At 44.3% G+C, this 25,388-nt stretch overlaps 1 protein-coding gene across 1 annotated transcript; it reads left to right on the forward strand.

Annotated features, from left to right (window-relative positions):
* Positions 1 to 25,388, forward strand: rasal1 (RAS protein activator like 1; the record flags this gene model as incomplete). Its single annotated transcript, XM_080531436.1, has 21 exons — positions 1 to 65; positions 528 to 584; positions 1,834 to 1,947; positions 2,456 to 2,517; positions 3,758 to 3,887; positions 6,419 to 6,500; positions 6,792 to 6,932; positions 7,179 to 7,270; positions 15,703 to 15,820; positions 16,139 to 16,292; positions 18,287 to 18,351; positions 18,589 to 18,701; positions 19,513 to 19,705; positions 19,871 to 20,008; positions 20,544 to 20,688; positions 21,748 to 21,920; positions 23,021 to 23,158; positions 23,372 to 23,507; positions 23,633 to 23,753; positions 24,131 to 24,207; positions 25,234 to 25,388. 21 exons carry the CDS (start codon positions 1 to 3, stop codon positions 25,386 to 25,388), a joined length of 2,469 nt encoding a protein of 822 aa, XP_080387562.1.

Consider the following 25,388-nt stretch of genomic DNA (forward strand, 5'->3'; position numbering starts at 1 on the left):
ATGGCAAAAAATACTTCTTTATATTTCCGTATTGTCGAGGGCAGGAACCTACCAGCAAAAGATGTGTAAGTACAGTAGCCTGTTATGTCTTTATTGATAATGCAACAAGCTGCTCCACGTACTCTTATTCGCTCATTCAGAGTTATTCATATGTGTAACACGCACTGACTGTAAACGTGTTTCAAGGCAAGACAACATGAGATAGACTTGTGGTAAAAAGTAAAACTGATCTGTGTTGTGGATTTTAGTTCCCATTATCCCCTCAGATGTTTTGATTCGTAAAATCAATATGATAAAACAAAAATATATTGTGGTAAGGGTTTGGCAATGTACATGCTTTCATGATGTATACATACTTAATAAAAACAGGAATTACAGTGAACATTAACTTGATAAGTAGCTTCCAGATTGCTTCCACAAAGAATAATATGCTCATCGAATCACATGTGGAGCAAACAGTGCTGTTTCATCTGTCATGCAGTGCAAACCTAGGCCTTTGCTAACATCTTTTTTCTTAACCTTTTAAGTTCTGGGACTAGTGACCCATACTGCATTGTTAAAGTTGACAATGAAGTTGTGGCCAGGTGAGTATCCCATTTCAAATATCACAGAATTAGTCACTCAGTATCAGTCAGTGTAATTGTTATGATCTATAGATGTATGGACAAGTAAATGTAAGAACAAAGGTTTATGTCAGTTGAAGGGAAACTGTATAAGATATTCCCAGACCTACATCCCCAGATTCCTCTGCAATTTGCAACTGCAACTGCAACAAGTGCTGCAACTTGTCTTCAACAGCTTTATCCATTGACAATGGAACGGGAAATAATACTCTGTAGGCCATTTGGCTTTGGGTGCCCCTCACTGTTATTAACAGGCAATCAGGAGTTGAGGGTGTGTGATCAGGGATGTGTGATCAGGGATGTGCTCACGGCATGAGCCCCCCAAACACCGAGAACCTGATACAGGGCTGGCCTTTAAGACACCAGCAGGTAACCATGGAGAGGAGGCATAAATTATTGCAGGGAGCTCCCATTCTAGGCAGGGAAAAGGAAGGCCAATAATGGGAGGGGGGGTTAAGTGTACAGATCGATGCTCACTGGTTGGCTGTTCATGACTGGCGTGATAGTTGGTTTATCAAATGAAATGAATCTGCCGAAATCCTGACATCTCATTTTCAAGGATGCACACACATCCAAGGCACAGTTTGTTACTGTAAATCATACTAACTTACACATGGTTGTTTTTCTGTTCATTTACCCTCTTGTTGTTGTTGTCTCACGTAGTCAGCCCAGTTTGAGTGCGCAGATCTGCATCATGCATCATGTTCACTCGTTATCAGCACACTGACTCACTGATTGCATGCTTTTAGATGCCTTGACAGTTTGACCCTGCTGTGTGGTTATCTGGAAAAGAGGTTCTGCATTTTACAGATGAAACTAGACCTCTTCCAAAACCCAAAAACCCCACTGGTTTAAATGAGATGTTGCAAATGTCATGTCCTCATCCTTTACGCCTATGTGTGTAGACAACTAGTTTGTCCAATGTCCAGGCAATGTCAAGGGCTTTCATATTTCATAATAGGAAAAGGGTTAATGAAAATCTATGTATACTTGTATTGATGCTAGACTGCCTTTTGCAATATTATTGTGTATTAGATTGCCTTCAGCACATTCCAATATCTGCTTCATGTTATCACCTTCCATTGTTACTGACACAACACGACAATAACAGAGTGTACTAGTATGGATAGGATATAAAGCCCATAGGTTATGGTGTGAGGGTACGGTCCTATTTTGACTGTGGTAAACCATTTGAAACCTTCCCTTGCAGGACAGCTACAGTGTGGAAGAACCTCGACCCTTTCTGGGGAGAAGAGTACACATTACATCTGCCAATGGGGTTCCACTCTCTGTCCTTCTATGTAATGGATGAGGACACCATTGGGTAAGACACAGCTGTCAGAGAGACTATTTTCTATCCCATCTCTCAGTCAGATTGGTTGATTTCTGTGGTCTTTTTGGGGTCAAACTATATGCCTGAATAATATTATTCAGGCTAATTGGAGACACAGGTTATAGTTTTGTAACTTCAGAGAGGATAATGTTTGGATTGGCTTGTGAAGCAGACTATGATTTAGAGACTGCGTCAAGAGACATACTGTATAATATATGATTGTTTTGGAAAAACCTGCAGGCTTTGAATAAACAGATAATGACCCGTGTTCAACATGCAGATGGTCTCTCTCTCAGATTGAGAAATGAAAGGCTACCTCTTTTCCTTCTTATCATAATCGAGAACCTGTGGCTATACTCTCCCAGCGTTATCTTGAACAAACTCTGATATTTATTAGTCTTAATCAATACCCCATGTTAAGTTCTTTACTTTTTAATAATGACACGACTAAAAAATTCTCCCTCCCCTCTCACTCTCTCTCTCTCTCTCTCCCCGCAAGCCATGACGACGTTATTGGAAAGATATCACTGAGCAAAGAAGCCATTGGGACCCCGGCTAAAGGTATTGTAGCGTTGCAGTAAAACTACTTACAGCACATTCAATTAATCCATATATTATTCCATTATATGATTTAGTATATAGTTGATATTTTCACCTCAGATAGCTGTATATACCCTGCTATTGGTATACTATCTGGGACTGCCTATCTACGTAAGCCATGTTAGAGGGAAAGCAGAAAGAGCAAAGGGTCATCAAAGGGTCATCAAAGAAGGGTTCCCATGACTCCTGGTACGGCCCAGCCACGTAGGTCTCAGTGATTGAGGAGATTTTAGGTTTTTAGGTTTTCCTTTTTTAGGTTCAGTTTCTGGGAAATCTTCTCAGCATGTTCTCACACACCCATGGTTGGATTTATTTGTTTGCTTGTTCATTTGATCGTGGATCGTTCACCTCTATTCTTCTCTACGAGTTCTCTCTATGAGCCTGGCAGCTTCCCTCTCCCTAGACAAAGGTTATATACAGAGAAGCAATGGCTCTTACATGGTTAGATTAGTTACCAGGATTGCTCCCCAGGCCAGAGTGACGGTCTGCGACAACTTCAGGATTGTTTCTTGTGTGCAGCAGCACAGCTGTTCTTTTGTATGACACTCCACAGCACCGTAGCTTGTGGGAAGCAGACAAATGCTTTTCAAACAGGCAGCCTCTACCACATCACACCTGCTTCTACCTGCTTTTTCACAAGTTACAATATCTAGTAGCTAATATGTTTTACAGAGCTTTCTCAGAACCATGGCAACAACCATTTTTAAAAAATAAATGATTTCATTAAAACCCACGCACATTTAGAATTACATTGCTGCAAAGATGATACTGGTGTTATACTGTACCAGTGCCTTTTCCGTATAAACATGATGTCATGGCCTTCTGGGTTGAGTCCTATGATTCACTACAACATGTTGCCACTGAGTCAACAACTCCCTCATAGGCCCTTGGGAATTCTCTCCTCTGTTGGCTGTGAAACTGAACTCTCGCCTCCTTGTATCACTCTCAGAAATGTTAGCAATCCCCATATTATCTTAAACGAAACAAAACTATCTTCTTGTGTTTTGACATACAGTATCAGACATTGTTGCAGGGTCTTACTTATGAGTTGAAGGCATAACAATATTTTCACAATACCAAACTCCCAACAACCATATGCACTACCCATAAGGTAACACTAAGCATCTGCAATTGATCTATTGGTTGCTCTACCATTTCACCACCAGACTTGACAAAATACCTCATGGTGTCCTGTTGTCAGGGCTAGATTCCTGGATGAACCTGACCAGGGTTGACCCAGATGAGGAAATCCAGGGGGAGATCCACCTGGGCCTGGAGCTCCTGAGAGATCCCAAGAGAACATGCCTGCGTTGCCACGTCATAGAGGCCAGGTAAAAGTATACATGTAACTTATTTTAAACCAAAAATGCACATCTTCCATTTGGCTAGTGTCTTGATTCTTGGGATCGCTAGATGTCCTAGAGGAGATTGTGTTTGTTGATCTCGGGAGCACCTGTTGAAGTGGCAGCAGATAAAAGAGCGGAAACCTAAGACAGAATAAGCTCATTTAGAGAAAGGAATGTGCCACAGAAACCCATTAAGAAATGAGAGGCAGAGAGGTCCCCAAGAGGGTAGGATGGAGACTGACCACTGTGAGCATGGCAGCTATCCAACATAGCTATTTCTGCAGAGTTTGAACCATCAGTAGCAATGCAGTGCTCAAGAGCCTCCAGAGTTGACCTAATGTTTTGTGATAGCTTGCTACAATTTTTTGTTGCATGGTGAGCAAATGTTGCGTCTCCACTTTTGGTGCTCACCCTTGGAACAGAAGGCCTGAGGGATGAGATCTTAGGGATCTAGCAGGTTCATAAGGCACTAATATGTTAGAGATGTATTTTGGCCCGAAACCACTCAGAGATTTGTAGACCAGGAGCATGATTTTAACATCTATTGTGTGAGCTACAGGTAGCCAGTGTAGTGATCTAAGAATGGGAGAAATATGATCAAACCTTCCTAGCCAGGACTCTTGCAACAGCATTTTGAATAAGTTGTAATTGTCTAAGTGCCTGTTTGGAGAGTCCTGAAAAAAGGTCATTGCAGTAGTCTAACCTGTTAGACATAAAAGCTTGCATATGTTTTTCAAGATCATGCTTGGACATAAAACCACTAATTCTCGCTATATTAGATGAGAAAAGCTGTTTTTGTTGTTGTGGGAGTTAAAACTTAAGTCTGAATATAAAATGACATTGAGATTTCTAACCTGATCTTTACATTGTATGGAAAGAGATTATAGGTGAGCACCAACCACTAGCCTCTTCTTTTTGGCTTCAAAGATGATAGTCTCAATAGTATCTCATTACTTAATCTTCGGAGGGATTTGTGTTACATCCTGGTCTTTTAGTACAGTCTTAAATTCATCGCCTGGCTATTGCGCACAATGTAGTGTCGAGAACCAGGGTAGTACAGTCTTAATGCCAGCAGACAGAGACTTGATTATCCCAATGGTCACAGCAGGCCCCAGTAGACACAGACTGGCCCTCAGAGACACAGACTGGCCCTCAGAGACACAGACTGGCCCTCAGAGACACAGACTGGCCCCAGTAGACACAGACTGGCTCTCAGAGACACAGACTGGCTCTCAGAGACACAGACTGGTCCCAGTAGACACAGACTGGTCCCAGTAGACACAGACTGGCCCTCAGAGACACAGACTGGTCCTCAGAGACACAGACTGGCTCTCAGAGACACAGACTGGCCCTCAGAGACACAGACTGGCCCTCAGAGACACAGACTGGCTCTCAGAGACACAGACTGGCTCTCAGAGACACAGACTGGCTCTCAGAGACACAGACTGGTCCCAGTAGACACAGACTGGTCCCAGTAGACACAGACTGGCCCTCAGAGACACAGACTGGTCCTCAGAGACACAGACTGGTCCTCAGAGACACAGACTGGCCCTCAGAGACACAGACTGGTCCTCAGAGACACAGACTGGCTCTCAGAGACACAGACTGGCCCTAGTAGACACAGACTGGTCCCAGTAGACACAGACTGGCCCTAGTAGACACAGACTGGCTCTCAGAGACACAGACTGGCTCTCAGAGACACAGACTGGCCTTCAGAGACACAGACTGGCCTTCAGAGACACAGACTGGCCCTCAGAGACACAGACTGGCCCTCAGAGACACAGACTGGCTCTCAGAGACACAGACTGGCTCTCAGAGACACAGACTGGCCCTCAGAGACACAGACTGGCCCTCAGAGACACAGACTGGCCCTCAGAGACACAGACTGGCTCTCAGAGACACAGACTGGTCCCAGTAGACACAGACTGGCTCTCAGAGACACAGACTGGTCCCAGTAGACACAGACTGGCCCCAGTAGACACAGACTGGCTCTCAGAGACACAGACTGGCTCTCAGAGACACAGACTGGCTCTCAGAGACACAGACTGGCCCTCAGAGACACAGACTGGCCCTCAGAGACACAGACTGGCTCTCAGAGACACAGACTGGCCCTCAGAGACACAGACTGGCCCCAGTAGACACAGACTGGTCCCAGTAGACACCAGTGATGGCATTACTCTCGGTGTGCTCATGCTTCGGTCTGAGTCACCCTCTCACTATCTCACTCTACTCCCCCACGTGTGGGCGTGGGCAAGCCTGGACTCCCTTCCGCCCTCTGGCTAGGTGTTAATGAGCATGTCCATCAGAGCTCTCCCTCCTGCTGCTCAAACAGGTTAGGATTGGATGTTATTTAAGATCTGACAGAATAAGGTCAATTGTAGATAAATGTAAAAATGTTCACCTGTCACTCCCCCTATATCTTTAGATAATTCCAGTCTCCTAACAGGTGATGGGGGCAGGGGGCCGCTCATGATACTAAGGGGAATGACGAGAGTCTTTGTTTGTTGACCTCATAGAGACCTGGCGCCGAGAGACATCTCTGGAACCTCCGACCCATTTGCCAGAATTCTCTTCAACAGCCACAGTGCCGAGACTTCGGTGAGGAGGCAGGAGGGAGAAGGGACATGGGGCTGATAAAGACTGTATATACATGTGGATGCACACTCAGTGTGGTGAGACAAGAAAGACAAGTATGTGTTGATGTACAGTACACCCAGTGGCGACAAGCTTGATGAATGTGAAATGTCGTCTAACCGTTTAACCTTATTTACTATCCAAATATTTACTAACAAATAAGCTTAAATAAGCTCATAACCTCAGGGTTTTTTATGTGTGTGTGTGTGTGTGTGTGTGTGTGTGTGTGTGTGTGTATGTATGTGTGTGTGTCAGATCATTAAGAAGACACGCTTTCCGCACTGGGGTGAGACCTTGCAGCTGGAGCTGGAGCCAGGGGAGCTGACTGAGGGAGGGAACGTCACCCTGGAGGTCTGGGACTGGGACATGGTGGGAAAGAATGACTTCCTAGGAAAGGTGTGTTCCCTTATGTTCCCAATGGTTGATACTACTATGGACTGAACAGACATTGAACAGTTATAATTGATTTGATTTGATTTGATTTATTAGGATCCCCATTAGCTGATGCAAAGCATGTGTAATATAATGTGAGGATCTACAGTATATAATTTATGCAGAATTATGAATATGATATTTGATTGAAGCTGCTATACTGTGGTGTGGGGTCTGATGTTATGCTTGGCTGTTGAATTGCCTGCACAGGTGGAAATCCCTTTTGCTTGTCTGCACAAGACACATCTGTTGGAGGGTTGGTTTCGTTTGCTACCCTTGAGAAACAACGAGGACAATGCTGGGTAAGCACTGTGAATTTGTGTGTGTGCGTGTGTATGTATGTGTGTGTGTGTGTGTGTGTGTGTGTATGAAAGAGAAAGAGAGAGAGAGGGGGGGAGAGAAAGAGAGAGGCAATGAGAGAGGGGGGAAGAAAAAGAGAGAGGCAATTGAAGTAAGACAATACTTCCATGAAACTTGGCCATTGCTTATGATTTTTTGCATGGCTCGAAATGTATCCTCCTGGCTCCCCATCTCTCTTTTTCTTTTTTATAATTGTCTATTTATTCTTTGAACTTGTTCAGCTAACAGGGTGGAGTGGAGCATAACAGGGTAGAATGTAACAGAACAGGGTATAATTACCGCCAACAATAAACAGAAAATAAACAATAAACAGAAACAACTGTGTTGTCACTAAACAGTGATGCCCTTCTTTAACCTCAAGAATTCATGAATAAAAAAGCAGTGCTCCTCTCCCAACCCCCAACCCCTAACCACATAACCCAACCGACCTTGCCTCTGCCCCAGTTTTTCACATCTGATTTTCAATGCACCTCCTGACCCTGACCTGTTGAGACCTTTTATTACGTGCCTGTGGCTGCTGGTCAGCATACCTTGTATGTCCTTGTATGTCCTTGCGTGGGCTGGCCAGTAGAACTTGTTTACACTTGTTCAAGATTCTTGGAGAAAAGAAGCCGACGGCTGAAAAGGCTGTCACTTAGGAAGTGAATGTTCGTGGGTGTCTTGCATTGGAAGGTTTCACGGTCGCCCTCATTGGGTGCCACAGAGTATGACACCTGGTGTGAGCTTCCCTATCTCTCTTTAACGTCAAAGGCCAGCATTGATGCCAGAGTTGTTTGTCTGGTGTTATCCTGTCTGTGAGGCGTTCATTAATTAGTATTTTGTTCAAAGCTTCAGGCATAAGGTGATATCCACAAAGAATACAGGACAAACATATATATATCATATAACAGATATGACGTTAAACTAAAACAAACTTGAATAAATGTAGTCGTTACATCATAAGTCTGTCAACGAATTGTCATCCTATCGCTCATAGGTTACAGGTCTGGAGAACACCGTAGAGACGACTGCACACAGGAGCTCATTCCCTCTCTGTGCTTTTTCAGAGGTATATAACAAGGGCTCTGCTGGCATCTGTTGTTTGTGATAATATTAGAACAAGGGAAACTGTGATAGCCAAACAAGCACAGTGTGGATGGGAAGCTCTACCAGGAGGTTCATTAGTGCGTGTGAGTCACAGCTTTAAGGGGGCGTTTATTGGGGGGGATGATGCTGTACGGTTAGAGGGGAGCTCTGTCAACCCCGACATGGCTTGGGAATGGAAAAAGCTATCAAACAACACACATGCCCATCATACCCCGCTTGGATCACGCTGTGAAGCCTTATATAGCCCCAATGATTGAACATTCCCATGGTAATGTGCAGCCAAGCAGTGGCGATTCTAGAGATTTATACATGGGGTGGCAAAGGGGTGGCAAGCAGATATTTTAGTGTGGCCATAATTTGTGGCCATCTTAATATGTGATTAATATATGTATATTTATCATCCCTTATTGCCTGTTTTACATATAGAACTAGTGTGTGCACACCAGTGTGTATGTGTACAGGTTTCTCTCTTATCCAGTAAATGATTACAAAGACATAGGTTTGTGGGAGAAAAAAAACATTTTATTATCTCTTTCATTCAGAGACAATAAACAAGGAACATGAACAATGCGCGACGGAGTGTGGGTGCGCTGAACTTGATCGTCAGAACAAACATAATAAGAATTAGTTGGGGGCCTTAGGGATATTTTTGTGCAAATTTGTGCAAAAGCACCAAATTTGGCCCAGATGTAGCTCAGAGTATGCTCTAATGCTTTAGCCAGGCCGCCCGAGCCAACGACCACCGGGGTCGCCATGGCGGCCAAATCAATATGGCCGCCCTCTGAAAAAGGTTTCGGCTATAACTTTTGAACCAAATGAACTAGAAATGCAAGCCTGGTGTCTATTTTATGTTTTTTGACTATTAGAAACACATTAGAATGCTTATATTCATGATTGGGTGTGTCTGGACCCCTAATCTGCATAATGCACATTTTTTGTTTTGTTTGGCTTTTGGGTCAGGTCGGTTGGCAAATGTGTCTACTGACGATGTAACCAGACACCTCTCGGAAAACAGAAATACGTCAAATTCGTCTTCAAAGTATTTCTGACGTAAAACTCAGATTTTCGTTTTTTCAGCTAACATTCAACTTGAAGATGTGAAGTACCCACTCGTTATTTTTCCGAACAGTTTTACGTTCATTAAATAACTATAATCTAGCAACAAAATAGGCTTGTTTGTCATGCTTGTGGTTGAAATAACACGAGGATCACACTTGGGTGTGATTGGCTGTTGAGCTCAAGGGGGAGGGACAAAGGAAGCCCTGTTTTAATGTTTACAATGAGAATGTGTTCTGAGTTTGTTCATAGATGAACACTGCTTAGCTCATCAATTGTTCAGTAATGACTGAAGGCACAAAGAAAGTCCCCAAGAAATGAAACTTTACTAGGACAACATACGGATTTCACGGGATCAACATACCACAACACGTTCTGCTTTTGGGTGAGTAGCCTACAGTCCTTTGTTTGCAGTGGTGTGCCGTCAGGGCCAGCAAGGCCTTCTCTGCTGGCCTAAACATCATCAGAATATACATTTTATTTTAATATATTTTTTCCACAAATATGTATTAATGATTCCCCATAGTCTATTCTCTTCATTTCATAGCTTTCCTCTTGGTTGCGCTGCTTCCAGTCTCCGATTGAGATTTGGAGGGCTGGCCTTTATGTTAGAGCTTTTATCCAATCAAAATGTGTTGCTAGGGGGCTCCAAAATCTGCCCGCCTGCACGATAAACGGTGCCGCGAATACGACCTGTAACTTAACGTTGGAATGAGAAAACCTGTGGCGTACCTAGTAAACCTACGTAGATGCGAGCAAAAGCAACAACGGCGCCTGCTGTAAGGCTCAATGATGTCAGCACCCAGCACGTCTTTTGATTGGATACGCACTATTGATACGCACTATTGATATTCACTATTGAGATGCGTAACTATGCCGGTAGATGTGAAACTTTTGAAAGTGCGCAGGGAAACGGAGCTCCACAACGAAAGCTTTCGTTGACTGATCGATAATACTGATCGATTGTGTCCTGTTTTTGGGTAAACAATAACTTTCATTTAGGGGACACGATAAAAGCGCCGAGTCCACAAACAGAGGAAACTACGTTGAGCTTCTTTCTTTTCTGGCTGAAAACAACCCAGATTTACATTACCACCTGTCCACAAACAAAGTGTTTACTGGGACGTCAGGCAAAATACAAAACGACCTGATTTTTGCTATTGCTGAAGTGATGGGAGAAGAGATCAAAATGGAGATTAAAAAGGCACCCTTTGTCGCTATTATGGTGGACGAGACGACAGACGTGGGTAATGTAGCGATCTTAAAGATGTTAGTTTAACACTCTTCATTGTAAATGCGGATTTATTGATTAAAAATGCTTCGGAAATATTAATATAACTCTGTTGTACTTGTCTGACTATGTTAAGGTGATGCAACGCCCGGTTATACTGTGTTTCTGTCTAGTTTCTAGAGCCATGGCGTCATAACGATGGTATTAAGAGGTAGAATAATTCAGGTAGGAATGTGTCGGACATCACTGAAGGCCTAGGTGTGAAATGCACCGCCCGCCACTGTTTGTTTGTGTTGGGCTAGCCGCGTTAGCTAGCGAACATTAGCTAGTACGTTCTGTGTCGTCGTATTGCCTTTTAAAGACTTTCTAAAACAATCGCATAGTTAGTAGCACATTATGCCTTTCTTATAAGTGGTGTTGTTCCTACTGTGTACAGTTAGTTAACTGTTTGTCTTTTGTTACTTGGGTTGGGCTAGCCGTGTTAGCTAGCTAGCATTAGCTAGTAAGTTATGTGTGGTATTGCGTAATACTTTCTAAAACAATCGCATAGCACATTATGCTGTTATTATAAGTTGTGTTGTTGATACCGTAGCTAACTGTGTTTATTTTTGTCTGTTTCAGCTTTGATGTCAAGCCCCCCGGATCTGGCCAGACAGAAGTATCTTTTTGATCAGAGAATTCTGTTCAGATGAGGCAAAAGACACCACATGCCCACCAGACTCCACAGCACCTTTACTTTAATTCATTACTTACTTTACTTATTTACTTGTGATTATTGTGATGATATTGTTGTGATTATGTACCTTGCTGCAAAGCTAATGTTGAAGAACCACAGCCAAAGATTTGTATTATTGTGTACTGTAAAATAAATTCTGATTCTGATTCAAGACTTTTTTGTTTCATTAAAAGAATAATAGTTCCAACAACCATAAAGCCTCCATAATGATAAGCTGGCTAATTAGCTTAGGTAATACCTTGCTAGGTAATAATGTTAGCTATAGCTGTCTGACCCAGTGAGTAACACTGACAGATATTGACAGCTGAGTGGTTGGGGGTGGGGTTAACCAGACATTGTTACCGCCCATTACCTGGCTGTGAAGGTGAGAAAAAACAATATCTTTGATGGGGATTTTCTGTGCTTAGTGATTTCAGGTGTAGCAACTTTCAAATACTCATATCGTCTTCAATTTGTTTCCGATTTCAATGTATGATGCATCATTTGAAAGCTTACAATCTGTAGTTTAAGCACATGTAAAAAACAGAAAAATGATTTCGGTCTTGCAGGTGTGATGGGTGCCGCCAAATGCATTGTACCGGTACTTCTGACATTGACATTCTCGGTTGCAGGTTGGCATCTTCTGTATTAGCTGCACAGGGTTTGAGGAACTCTGGACCATGGAGGACGATATCATTGAACACTCGTAAGGGTTCAGCAACAGATGTTGTGAGACAGGAAGGAGCCGTCAAATGTGTAGCCTCGTTGTAAGCAGTACTGGTGTAAAACCAAGGCAGCCCTCATCAACAGAATTGCCTCATCCTGAGCCAATTGTTCCTCTTAGCCACTTGTTCCTTGTTTGCGATGTAGGTTTCCCTCCCCTTCTGGTGTTCACTCTATTCAGGCAGATAGCTGAGGAGATGTTTCTTGAATGTTGTTGTGTGGGGTTCATAATCAGACACAAACACCTGCGTTCTTTCATAAGGTTCCTGTAGAGTTGCCGTAATAGGAGATTGTGAAGGAGGATCTGAATCCTCAACCAGAGCAACAATTTGTGCAATAGTTAGATGGTCAAAGGTTGTCCCCCACTCACTGGTAGATGCTTCCCCTTCTGACACCCTGGCCTGGCAGTGTCATGAGATGCTTGCTGTTTTGCTGCATATCGCAACATGAGATAACATTTGGCATGTAGTACACACCTGCTGCGTGCACATCGGAAGCTTGTGTAACTAATCTACCAAGAAGCTAAGCTGTTACTGCCTTGTGAAGGTCATCCATATCTCCCCCTCACATATGACACAATGAATGCCACAGGCTTTGGGTTGACATGATCGAAGCTTTTTAGGACTCACTACTAAGGAGGAGCCAACGTCATACTTTGGAGCCCTTTTGACACGACAACTACTACAGTAGCTTCTACAGCGTTTGTGATACACAGCATTATGTGTTTTAAGCGTTGCTGCAATACCTGAACCGTCATTCAACTGATCAATTGTAACATTAACAGAAGAAGGAAGAACATTAGCAATAGCTAAGAAATCTCTTTTTCCCTTTCTAGTGATACAAGTCGTTGTATCTTGGGTCTTTGCAATGGTTCATCAGCATCTCATTGGCAGAGACAGCATAGGTCCCAATTAATGGTACCGCTACTAGAGGTAGAGGTAGAGGCCTATTGTGATGACATAATACATGACTTACGTGAGATTGAGGAAATTGTAGCCTACATGTTGTCGTTGCAGGAAATAGTAGTTGTAGACAGAAGTAAAACAAGACAATACCTTATTTTCAGCATGTCTCCTATCAATTGAAATGATAAGAATGCATATATGACAATGGGCTGTGTTCGTGTAAACAGAAGAAGGCATCAGTCATTGTTATCTTGATAGCTAGCTACTGTAGAATATTACAGGCTGGCTCCACTACCAGCGTTGCGTCACCTCGCCATCGGCGTTGCATTAACTTGACATTGTACCTGCTCCACCGTCATTTGTCGCATATAAAAATATAGAATTTTCCACCTCAAGTAAGGCAAGGCAAGGCAAGGCAAGGCAAGGCAAGTTTATTTGTATAGCACATTTCATACAACAGGGGCAATTCAAAGTGCTTTACATGCATTATTTAAAAATACAGCAAGGGTTAAGGAGTATAAGAAAATAAAAATTACAATGAATAAAAGCAAATATAAGAAGTAAATAGATAAAACATTTAAAAAGACAATAGTTAACTCATTGACTGCCAAAGACGCCAATTGGCGTCTTATAGAATAGTAACGTTGACTGCCAAAGACGCCAATTGGCGTCTTATAGATTTTTTTTTTCTTTTCCGCGGGGATCGCGTTATTGACATGTTCTACACCTAGCGAGTGAATTTCAGACTTGGGTGTAATGTATTTCGGTCCCAGATGGGGGCAGTAGTTCGATAAAAGCCTGGAGAAGGAAGTGGCTTGCTGTGGGTTGTAGTAATGGCGAAACGGATCAGGGTATGTGCCAAACGCGGCGCGGAGCATTGCGGCGCGGAGCATCGCGGCCATCGCGCGACTCTTCAAACAGTTCAGAGTCGGATGATACAGAAAAAGTGCAGAAAACCACCCTATGTTCTACGGCCGATTTCTAAACACTCAAAGAGGCTAGAAACAAACTTTCTTTTTCTGATGAAAGAAGAGAGTCTAAAGTTTTGGTAGATATGTTCAATGTTTATGTAGTCCGAAAAGTCAATATTTGGTGGGTCTTCAAAGTTCAGCGAAAATGCCCCAAAAGTCTGGCAGTGTGGAGCTCTCCGCTCTGAACATGGCTGGCAGTCAATGGAAAAAAGACATTGATAGAAGTGTTTGTGTTTAATCATAACTGGTGCAAAACATGAAGGTTTTTAGCTTAGATTTAAATATTTTAAGGGTTTGGGCCTGTTTGATTTCTTCAGGGAGTTTGTTCCAGGAGCATGCAGCAGCGTGACTGAAAGCTGCTGCACCGTGTTTTGTTTTTACTCTTGGAATTATTAGCTGATTTGTCTCAGCTGACCTTAGGGGCCTTGCTGGAATATAGGGTGGGAGGAGATCTGATATGTATTTTGGTCCAAGACCATTTTGTGATTTGTATGTAATTAGGAGGATTTTGAATTCAATTCTCTGAGAGACTGGTAGCCAGTGCAGGGATCTCAGGATTGGTGTAATGTGTTCAAATTTCTTTGTTTTTGTTAGGACCCTAGCAGCGGCGTTTTGGATGAGCTGCAAAAAAAAAGAAAGTATCAGCCGTTCGTCATCCATTTCTGCAACAAGCTTCAAGCACCTGTGGTGATTCACAATTCGCAATAGCTGCGACCAGGCACGAGCTATAGAGTAGTTGGCTACGTGCATTTTCAATCTGGTATCTTCTCTATTAGTGGATTAACCGCTGTGGTGATTTAACTGATGATAAAAAGACATCAAGTAGACTACAAACAGAGCAAAACAAGAAAACAACACCAGAAAACAACCAATATACAATTATAACCAACAACCAATATACAATTGTAAATATACGTTTGCGTTCGCCATCAGTCAAACTTTGCCGATGTTTTACTTTGGACGCAGCCATCGGCCGCACCGCAACGCGGCCGCAACGGAGCACCTTTCATTGATTACAAAAGAAACGTTCCCTGGCTGACAGCAATTCCGGACGCAACGCAGACGCAACGCTCGATGGCCATAGTGGAGCCTGGGCGTTAGCTAGCCAGCTAACTAGCTAGCTAATGTTGTGAGGTGCAGAGAGCGGGATCCTGGAATATTATGAAAATGACTGATGATGAATGATGAATTATAACTTACGTGAGGAAGAAAATAGTAGTTGTACATGTTACTGTCCATCTTTATGACTTGCACACAAGCATGACGTCACACTACTGTAAACAGCTTTTTAAAATTCAAATTCAAATTGTAACTGTCTTTAAGTTCACGAGGTCTGGCCCTCCCACATGCTCCCCAACATTCAAAATGGGGGGGATGATGCTGTACGGTTAGAGGGGAGCTCTGTCAACCCCGACATGGCTTGGGAATGGAAAAAGCTAGAAAAAGCTATCAAACACATACATGCCCATCATACCCCGCTTGGATCACGCTGTGAAGCCTTATATAGCCCCAATGATTGAACATTCCCATGGTAATGTGCAGCCAAGCACCTCTGAGCACGCACACACTCCCTTTGGCTAATACCAACGTGTGTGCTCACTCTGATAGCTCTGAGGCCCCTCTGTCAGTCTGTCTGTCTGTCTGTCTCTCAGTCTCTCTGTCTGTCTGTCTGTCTGTCTGTCCACAGGGGTAAGCTGGGCGCCCTGCGTTTAAAGGTGCGTCTGGTAGAGGACCGTATCCTGCCCTCCATGTACTACCAGCCTCTCATTGACCTGCTAGTGGAGTCAGTCATCTCTCCTGCAGAGGTCAGTATCACTTTTATTCACGGGCAGTGGTGGCCTAGTGGATAGTGACTTGTACTGGTGATCAAAAGGTTATGAGTTCAAATCCCACCTGGGAATACCACCACTAGTGCCCTTGAGTAAGGCATAAAGTTATTTCAGGGACTGTCCCTGTAATCTCCAATTGTAAGTCGCTTTGGATAAAAGTGTATGCTAAATGGTTAGAACGTAATAAAACATTCAGAATATGCCATCTCCTCCGCTATCAATCCTTCATAGCATCCTGTCACATGTCACCACACGGCTTTGGACCCTGATGTCAGTTCTACCCTCTAACCACAGGTGGAAGACAACACCCCACTCACCATGCTGGAGGAGGTGACCACAGTGGAGAGCCGGCAGGATGTGGCCATGACACTGGTCAAGATCTACCTGGGCCAGGGCCTGGTGGTGCCCTTCCTGGATGACCTAAACACCCGGGAGGTCAACCACACCCGTAAGAGCCACTGAGCGAGGAATAGCATAATATTATTAAGTTGTCAATTCAATGAAATGATTTTAGTCTTGCGTGAGTATTGCCTCCCTTTTTGATGCCCTGAGTGGTTAATAGTAGTCATAATCAAATGACCACTGAGTTTCTTTGATGCCGCCAGCCTCATATCAGCTGTAAACACACAGTGATACTGAAGTGAGCTGATCCAAATCTTAGATTGACCAAGGGAGTATAGAATAGTAGGGAGTGTAGAATATTGACACAAGGAGTGTAGAATAGTGAACAAGTTTGATCTGACACCATAGAACAAAGGATGATTTATAGACTCCCTACTTGCATACACTTGTCAAATATAATGCAATCTAACTGAATATAAAGACATTTCAAGGTTTAACTGGGTCATGAGGTATTCAAAGCTCAGTTCTAGCAGATTATCGAAGCATACAGATTCATCAGCATACAGATTCAATTGACCACTGTAATAAACTGATTGACCGTTTGGCTACATTTCCGTGGAGAGTTATCAATGATACATAGCAAAATACAGGAAAGAAACTCAAGAAACTCAGAAAATCATACAATAATGAAAATAACATAAAAATGTTAAAATAAGATAAAATATGACTATACACACATCTATGAAACATTCCAATGTCATGATAGAAACACCTAGGAGAAAAAAGGTGATAAGAGTTAATCGCCAAAAGGACGCCAGCTAGGTGTGCCCATTCTGAGACACAATGAACCAGAACACTTGTAAAGTGACAGCAATTGATCACGGCAATTTCTCTGGCTCACAAACACAGATAGTAATTCACGTGTAAATACAATCACATGTAAATGCAATGTAGTGGTCAGGATTTTAGCCAACAGCGGATTATATTTCGCACACTAATCATTATTTTCAGACCAGTTTAATAATCAGTCTGACAAATCCATCTACAGTGAAGACTGCTTGTGTAAGCTCTGAGTGTACGCTCTGTTCTAGTCAGAGTGAACCACATCCCAGCTGCTCTGTTTCAGTCAGAGTGAACCACATCCCAGCTGCTCTGTTTCAGTCAGAGTGAACCACATCCCAGCTGCTCTGTTTCAGTCAGACTGAACCACATCCCAGCTGCTCACCTGCCCGTGGTCCTCTGTATCCCACAGAGGCTCTAAGCATTGCTGGTATTTAACTCTGAGTTGACGCTTGCTCACTAATCGCAGCAGCCATGATGGCTGTGTGGGCGGCTCATACCCGCCTGCACTATATTTATCAGTCCTACACCAATTATTCACTCTTACAGTCATTTTCACAAGTTCGGGGTGTTCATTATTTATGTTTTTGTGTCCCCCACCTGCATCCCCTGGGCTAATTCACATGGAGTTCTGTTGTGGTCTGTTTTGTTAGTGTGGTTCCAAGATAACAAGCAAAGTGCCTAAGTTTCCATAGTAACTCCACACGATCCAAAAAGGGAGCTGGTTGATCATAAGATCAAAATAGACTCTGGGGAGCAGCGAGACTTTAAAACGGGGGAATGTGGGAAAAGTAGAGCAACAAGACATGGTTCTATTTTCTATGCTATAGTCCCTGGTAGTGCCTCACTCCATAAATCATTTTTGGTCTGTCATGAAAGAGCACTTCTTCCCCAGTGTTTACTCACATATGACCTTTTAGGCCTACAAAACCAAAACAGTCTGCCCGGCAACAAGGTCATATCGCCATGGCTGTATCATAGTTCCTCCCCTGCTGGATTAAGGTACTATAGCTGGCTAGCACAGAGGTTCACTGAAGGTCGTCGCCTTCTCAATTAAACCTTGAGATCAGTCTAGTATGCCAACAACAATATACAGTTCATGCTATTTAACCTATTGATGTTGTCTGTACAGTATTTCATAGCAACGTTAATCAGAAATACCATGGCCACTGGAATATACAACACATGATATACTGTAAGTGATATCTTGAGTATCACAAACATCAAGAGTTTTTTCTCTTTCTTCCATCCTTCCAACAGTGGATCCAAACACGCTGTTTCGTTCCAACTCCCTCGCCTCTAAAGCCATGGAGCAGTTTATGAAGGTGTGTGTGGTAATCCTGTAGATGTTTCCATCTGTTGCCCCATTGTTGATTCCATTCTGACTGTAAGCATGACTGCACAGAGAGGACTCCAACTTTCAAACCACTCTCTAAAAAGCAAGAAACCGTCACTGTTGTGCCCGAGTATCTGGAATTACCACAGTATGTAGTGGATGGATAAATTAAAAAGGAAATGGCTTTGGAGAAAGGTTTTTAACATGTTGCATTGTGCACTGGCAGGCTGTGGGGATGTTGTACCTGCACGAGGTGCTGAAGCCCATCATTAACCGCATCTTTGATGAGAAGAAGTACATCGAGCTGGACCCCTGTAAAATTGAGCTGAACCGAACCAGGTAAACATTGTCTTTGTAAAAAATCCAATAACGGTCCATTTTTTATGTGTACAAAACAGAAATGCATCAGAATAGGCTATAAAAGAATCACAATATAATAATAATAATATAGTATAATATAGTATAATATAATATTCATATAGTCTAGGAGGTCTTAGTTCATTTAAACTATATGATATGAACAAACATTCATATCAAAAACGTCAAAAAGGAGAGCCATCACAGGAACCTCCCCACCGCCTCTACACTCCTACCTGCACAGTGTGCATCAAGAAGAAGACATCGACATCAAGAAATGAAAAAGGAATGTAAAAATGGGGGAAGGCGGTTGCTTGGCAACTAGAGAGAACCCCCTGAGATGGCTATCTCTGACACCCACCCATCTCCAGGATCTTTCCTACATCTCCCCATACTTGACCTGATACTACAGTATATCTGCACCATCCCACACCTCCTCAGACATAACAACTCTAACAATATCTCACGATATCTGCCAACATTTCACCTGATATTTCCACAGCATAATACCGAAACAGGGTTTCATTGCAACACAGAGAGAGGGTAGAACTTAAGTCAGGGGCCGTGGCTGAATGCTCATACTGTATTTGCAACCTATTTAGTAGGTGTTTTAAATGTGCAAGATTAGAACATTTTGCAGTATTGCAAAATTTACAGAAATTGAGTATGTATAAAATGCCAGGATGGCATTGATTTTAATTTCCATTCCATTCAAAGATTAATCTAAATGAAATTCAGAACCTGACCCCTTCCCTCTCCTTCCCCCTCTTTCTCTCCCGCTCTCTCTCTTGAGGCGGATCTCCTTTAAAGGTGCGGTGTCTGAGGCTGAGGTCCGGGAGAGCAGTGTGGAGATGTTACAGGGCTACCTGTCCAACATCATAGAGTCCATCGTGGCCTCAGTAGCTCAGTGCCCTGCGGTCATGAGGGTGGCCTTCAAACAGCTGCACAAGAGGGTGGAGGAGCAGTTCCCTGAGCCAGAGAATGAGGTCAGTCCCACTGAGGTCAAGGGTCAAGCTCACCTTTGAAGGTCTCTGATGTTTGTTTGCAATGCTGGATATAGAAAAGACTTGGGGGGTGGGGAGGGGGGGGAAGGGCGGCGGGGGGAGGTGTCTTTATTTTATCTCTCCTTCATCCTCTCCCTCTTTCTTCAGGATGTGAAGTATCTGGCCATCAGTGGATTCTTTTTCCTGCGTTTCTTTGCCCCTGCTATCCTCACCCCCAAGCTGTTCCACCTGAGGGACCAACATGCTGATACACGCACCAGTAGGACACTGTTATTACTTGCCAAGGTATTGTGCATGGGTGCGCGCACACACACACACACACACACACACACACACACACCGACACACACACACACACACACACACACACACACACACACACACACACACACACACACAGTCACGCACAGGGAAACAGCTGTGTATGGCCGAGCTGCTGTCCATGGTGCTGAAACCCTGTTGCTATGGGCCCTCTATAGAGAATGGTCTATTTTTACCTCTGTGTGCGTCTAGGCTGTGGTTCAAAGCAGAGCATCAGAGGCTGGTGTGGAGAGGGGCTTCCTCTGCCCCCTAGGCCAGGTGTGGGCAGGACAAAGAGGGGCTCACAGCAAGCCTGCTCTGGAGACCTGTTTGATCTTACTCTCAGAGAGCGGTGGACACAGTCTGAGCACTCTGATACTGAGGGCATACAATGAGCCTAATTATACTGTCATTTACTATCAGGTTACAATAGTCCCCATCCTCCTATGCCACAAATGGTAAGTTGTGGTTGCAGCAGGTGCGAGTGCTGAATGAACATGGCAGTGTTTCTGTGTGCCAGGCAGTGCAGAGTGTGGGGAATCTGGGTGTGCAGCTGGGTCACGGAAAGGAGCAGTGGATGACCCCCCTGCATCCCATCATCCTTTGCAGCGTGGCCTCGGTCAAAGACTTCCTGGACAAGCTCATCGACATTGACCATGAGAGCGGTAAGAGGCAGTTTGGTAAATGTGTCACTTCCCTTAACAACAACCAGGTCACTGTCCACATTAGTGATAGCAGCAAAGAGCCAGCAGCAACAGCAGAACTTGGCTGGGCTCCGAGCTAACCTGGTGCTAACCAGGTGCTAACCAGGTGCTAGTGTGACGCCCCACCAGTTATTACTGGGATCAATTGAAACAATGGGCGCCTCTGGTGAAATATTCATAGCCAGCTGGGAGCTAATACTGGGGCCATGGGGAGCGGAGTGGGCTGTGCGTTGGAGTGTGTAGCCGTCGCCCACCCCTACACGCCACACTGGTTTTCACATCGTCACGTGTCACTGAGTCTGTTGTTATGATCCATATTAAATATCATCTGAAATATCACGTTCCAATCCCCAATGTGTCATCTCACCAACTGGCTCGCTTCAAAGGCCAAGTTTGACATTTGATGCACTTCAGGTGGAATGCGTTACGCAGGAGTGGATTCCTTTTGTCCTCCTGTTGGAAGGTGTTCTGAATGTGAGGGTGAGAACAGGGAGGCGAGACTATATGACCACATAGTCAATGATGATGTAATGATGAGATGATTAAAGTAACATAATGCACTGTAAAGAGTAAGTAGCCTTGAGAACCGATGGTTCTCGAGCCTAATGGCCCATAAGGCAGGAGCCTATCTCCTGTTTCCGTAGCGTGAGGCGGCTTGATGTACAAGTAAACCCCCTGGACATGACGCTGGTAGGTCGCAGGGTCTTACCCCCAATCCGAACCTGAGTGCCAAGCAGGGAGGCATCGGGTACCATTTTTATAGTCTGGTATGATATATATATATATATATATATATGACATATAACGCATATATATATATATATATATGACATATAACGCACTGTAAGTCAACACTATTGTTCATGTTCACAACAACAACACCAATAGCAAAACTGCTACAGCTCCACCTTGTGTCCACGTTGACAAATGCATTGTTTGCAAAAAAAATGTCCACCTTCCCTCCATCACCCCCATCTCTTCCTTCTCTCCTCTTCTCTCTGGACCTCCCCCTCTCTGCAGTGTCGGAGGTGCCTCAGAGGGCTGTGTTCCTGCCCTCCGTGACAGTGAAGGAGGGTTACCTCCAGAAGCACAAGGCAGAGGGCTCCCAACTCCTGTGCCGCTTCGCCTTTAAGAAGCGCTACTTCTGGCTAAGCAGTGAGACCCTGTCCTACGCCAAGACACCTGACTGGCAGGTGGGACCCTGGTTTCACACTCTTATTTATTTTTTTTTTTTTTGTGATCGACCAAATGTTTTATTTTGTGATCGACCAAGATCCTTATCGATCGTCGATGCCCACCCCTAATGTCCTCTGATGATGAATTGGCTCCTGCGCCCTTCAAAGGGCGTTTGATCGTCGTCCTAGTGTCTCATAAAGAAGAGGAAACAATTTAATCATCCATCAGCCCTAATTTATTTGTGTTTCGCTGCGTATGAAAACATCATTAGTGAAGAGGTTTATTATCATGTGATACCCAGCCTTTTCATAATGAGCTTCTCTCATTTTGCCCAACCAGCCCAGGACATGGGGGTTGTGCAGCGGAACGGTGGATGAGATAGAGAGAGAGAGAGAGAGAGAGAGAGAGAGAGAGAGAGAGAGAGAGCGAGAGAGAGAGAGAGAGAGAGAGAGACAGAGAGAGACAGAGAGAGAGAGAGAGAGAGAGAGAGAGAGAGAGAGAGAGAGAGAGAGAGAGAGAGAGAGAGAGAGAGAGAGAGAGAGAGAGAGAGAGAGAGATGGAGCTGAGAGCTACAGTAGGCTGGTGAAAGGTTCTCTTTGAGCCGCCTCCTTCCTTTTGTATGGCTGGAATAAAGGCCAGGATCATTGAAGGCTGTGGATATTCATACTAACATTGCAAATCAGACTGTGGACAATATCCCCTCTCTCCCCAGCCCCCTCCCCCCTCCACCCCTTCCCTCTGCGTTCTACCACTCTACCTGAGTGAGGCGGCCTCTCAGTGGAAGTGGCTGATTTACACATTAAAGCAGCCTTTTGCCATGTTGTTTCTCACTGTCCTGCACTCTCTATCTTCTCCGTCTCTCCTCCACTCTTCTCTTTCCTCCACCCCTGTCTCTCCTCCACCCTTGTCTCTTGTGAAATCGTTGCACATCGTACATTAGCACGATAGTCTCTAAAATCGAGTTTGCCTACATTTAAGGCTGCCACTTTTTGGAAGAACGATGCGAATTGTGTACCCCTGGATTTCCATGTTCGCCCCCACAAAGAGCCTTTAGGAACACAGCGTCCTTGAACCCGAGTGAGTGTATGTTGACGTTGTCTGCATGTGAACGTTGCAGGTGCGCTCCTCCATCCCCATCCAGTGTGTGTGTGCTGTGGAGAGAGTCGACGAGAACGCCTTCCAACAGCAGCATGTGATGCAGGTCATCACCCAGGACAACGATGGGCAGCTCCACACCATGTACATCCAATGCAAGGTACAGTATTGATACGGACCATATCACTTTATATCACTAAAGGGATGGCAGGTACTGTATGGACTGGGATGTTTGAGTTCCCAGTGCTCGTAAAAAAAAAAATTGCCCGTAAAATAAAATACACGATGAACAATATGAACTGACAGCATTTTTTTTCCCGATGTGCTCTCGTTGCATGCTTTGGACTGCTCTGACACCCGGGTTTGTCTGCAGAATGTGAATGAGCTGAACCAATGGCTGTCCGCCATCCGAAAGGCCAGTATCTACAACGACCGCATGCTGCCCTCCTTCCACCCGGGGGCCCACCGCAGTGGCAAATGGACCTGCTGTCTACAGGCCGACCGTGCTGGTAGTCCTGCCTCTCTGCCCCTAACACTTTCTGTAAAACACTGCACACGTATCCTCTTTAACTAGCCTACTGTAGAGACCCTTTTTTTTACATCGCCATTAATACAAACGACCGTTCTTACTCAGCTTTAGGTTGCAGTCGCACTCACTCTGCGGTGACTCTGGGAGACTGGAGTGACCCGCTGGATCCAGATGCAGAGACCCAGACCATCTACAAACAGCTGCTCCAGGGCAGAGACAAACTCAGGTCAGAGGGGAATGCTTTGAGCGCCACCATTAGGAGGCTATGATAAACCAAAACACCCAAACAGGGTGCAGTTCCATTACTTGTCACACGGGGTCGACAGTGCAGCACGAGGAATATCTACTGCTGATGTCATCACAGAATATTTGCCTGCGGCAAGACATCCGTCATGATTAGTGTGCACAGTTTTTAATTGAAGATTAATTTTCTGATCTGACCCCGTGATCCATAGAATGTGTGATCAATCTGTTGTCATTCAGCGTGTGTAGAACCATGGTGTTATGGTAGCATGCTGTGTCCTGTGTAGAACCATGGTGTTATGGTAGCATGGTGTTATGGTGTTATGGTAGCATGCTGTGTCCTGTCCATTGTGCTAACAGGAAGCAGCACCTGGAGACGCCGAGCGCTCAGACAACCATAGAGGAGGAGAAGAGACTGAACACAGCTCTGCTCCCTGGTGAGACTCTGTCAGCTGTGTGTCTAATGGCCAGACTGGTTCACTCTAATGAGCACAGAAGCTGTATTCTGGGACTGGGGAAGGCAACAAATTCAACTATTATCATGATACGATTCCTCAACACCAATACACCAACATCTTCCTTCTTCTAGCATTGTGACTGCCAATGGCCCCTGGTCCTAGCAGAGATTCGTTTTTTTTGTTATGATGACTGATGACTCTTAGATGATTCCCTTAGTTAGAAATGAACAAATGAACTTGTTGTATGTCGCTTTTTGCTAAATCTAACAATCTAAAATGTAAATGGTAGAAAACAGAACGGTAACACTTTAGAATGGGGAACACTTATATAAGACTCTCATTAAATGAGATTGTGGTCTGTAAGTGTTTAAGAAGTAGCTAATTCAGGCAATTTTGGGGTATTACTATTTCTTCGTTTTTTATTCAGTGTTTTCTTATTCTCATGTTATAAGTCATCTAGTAGTTTGCCAGTTAGATGTGATTTTCAGCAACCCTCCAATCACATACAAAAATTGGATCACATACAAAAATCGGATCACATACAAAAATTGTACCAACGACCTTAGGGTTACTGGTCAGCCTCCCTAACCTCAAGGCCAACCTTGCCCATTATAACATTGTGTGTGTATGGGGGGGAGTGCCTAAGTGTTAAAATAAAGTGTTCCCAACAGAACTAAAGCAGACTGTACTGTGCTGGCTTGAGATACTGCAACTCTCAAATAGGTTTGTCCCTGGATTCTTGATTGACAAAAATCTCTCTCTCTCTCTCTCTCTCTCTCTCTCTCTCTCTCTCTCTCTCTCTCTCTCTCTCTCTCTCTCTCTCTCTCTCTCTCTCTCTCTCTCTCTCTCTCTCTCTCTCTCTCTCTCTCTCTCTCTCTCTCTCTCTCTCTCTCTCTCTCTCTCTCTCTCTCTCTCTCTCTCTCTCTCTCTCTCTCTCTCTCTCTCTCTCTCTCTCTCTCTCTCTCTCTCTCTCTCTCTCTCTCTCTCTCTCTCTCTCTCTTTCAGATGGGGCAGAGTGTAGTGGGCAGCTCTTGAGGCCAAGGCAGGCCGCAGCTGCCCGGCTGCTGGGTGTGGTTCTGGATCTGGAGCAGGCCCATGCTATCTTTCAGCGCCGGGAGATAGATGAGGCCTCCAGCACGAGCCTCATTCTGACCCCCTAG

This window comes from Nansenia antarctica, assembly GCF_963989245.1.
Source record: "Nansenia antarctica genome assembly, chromosome: 5".
NCBI classification, from domain to species: Eukaryota; Metazoa; Chordata; class Actinopteri; order Argentiniformes; family Microstomatidae; genus Nansenia; species Nansenia antarctica.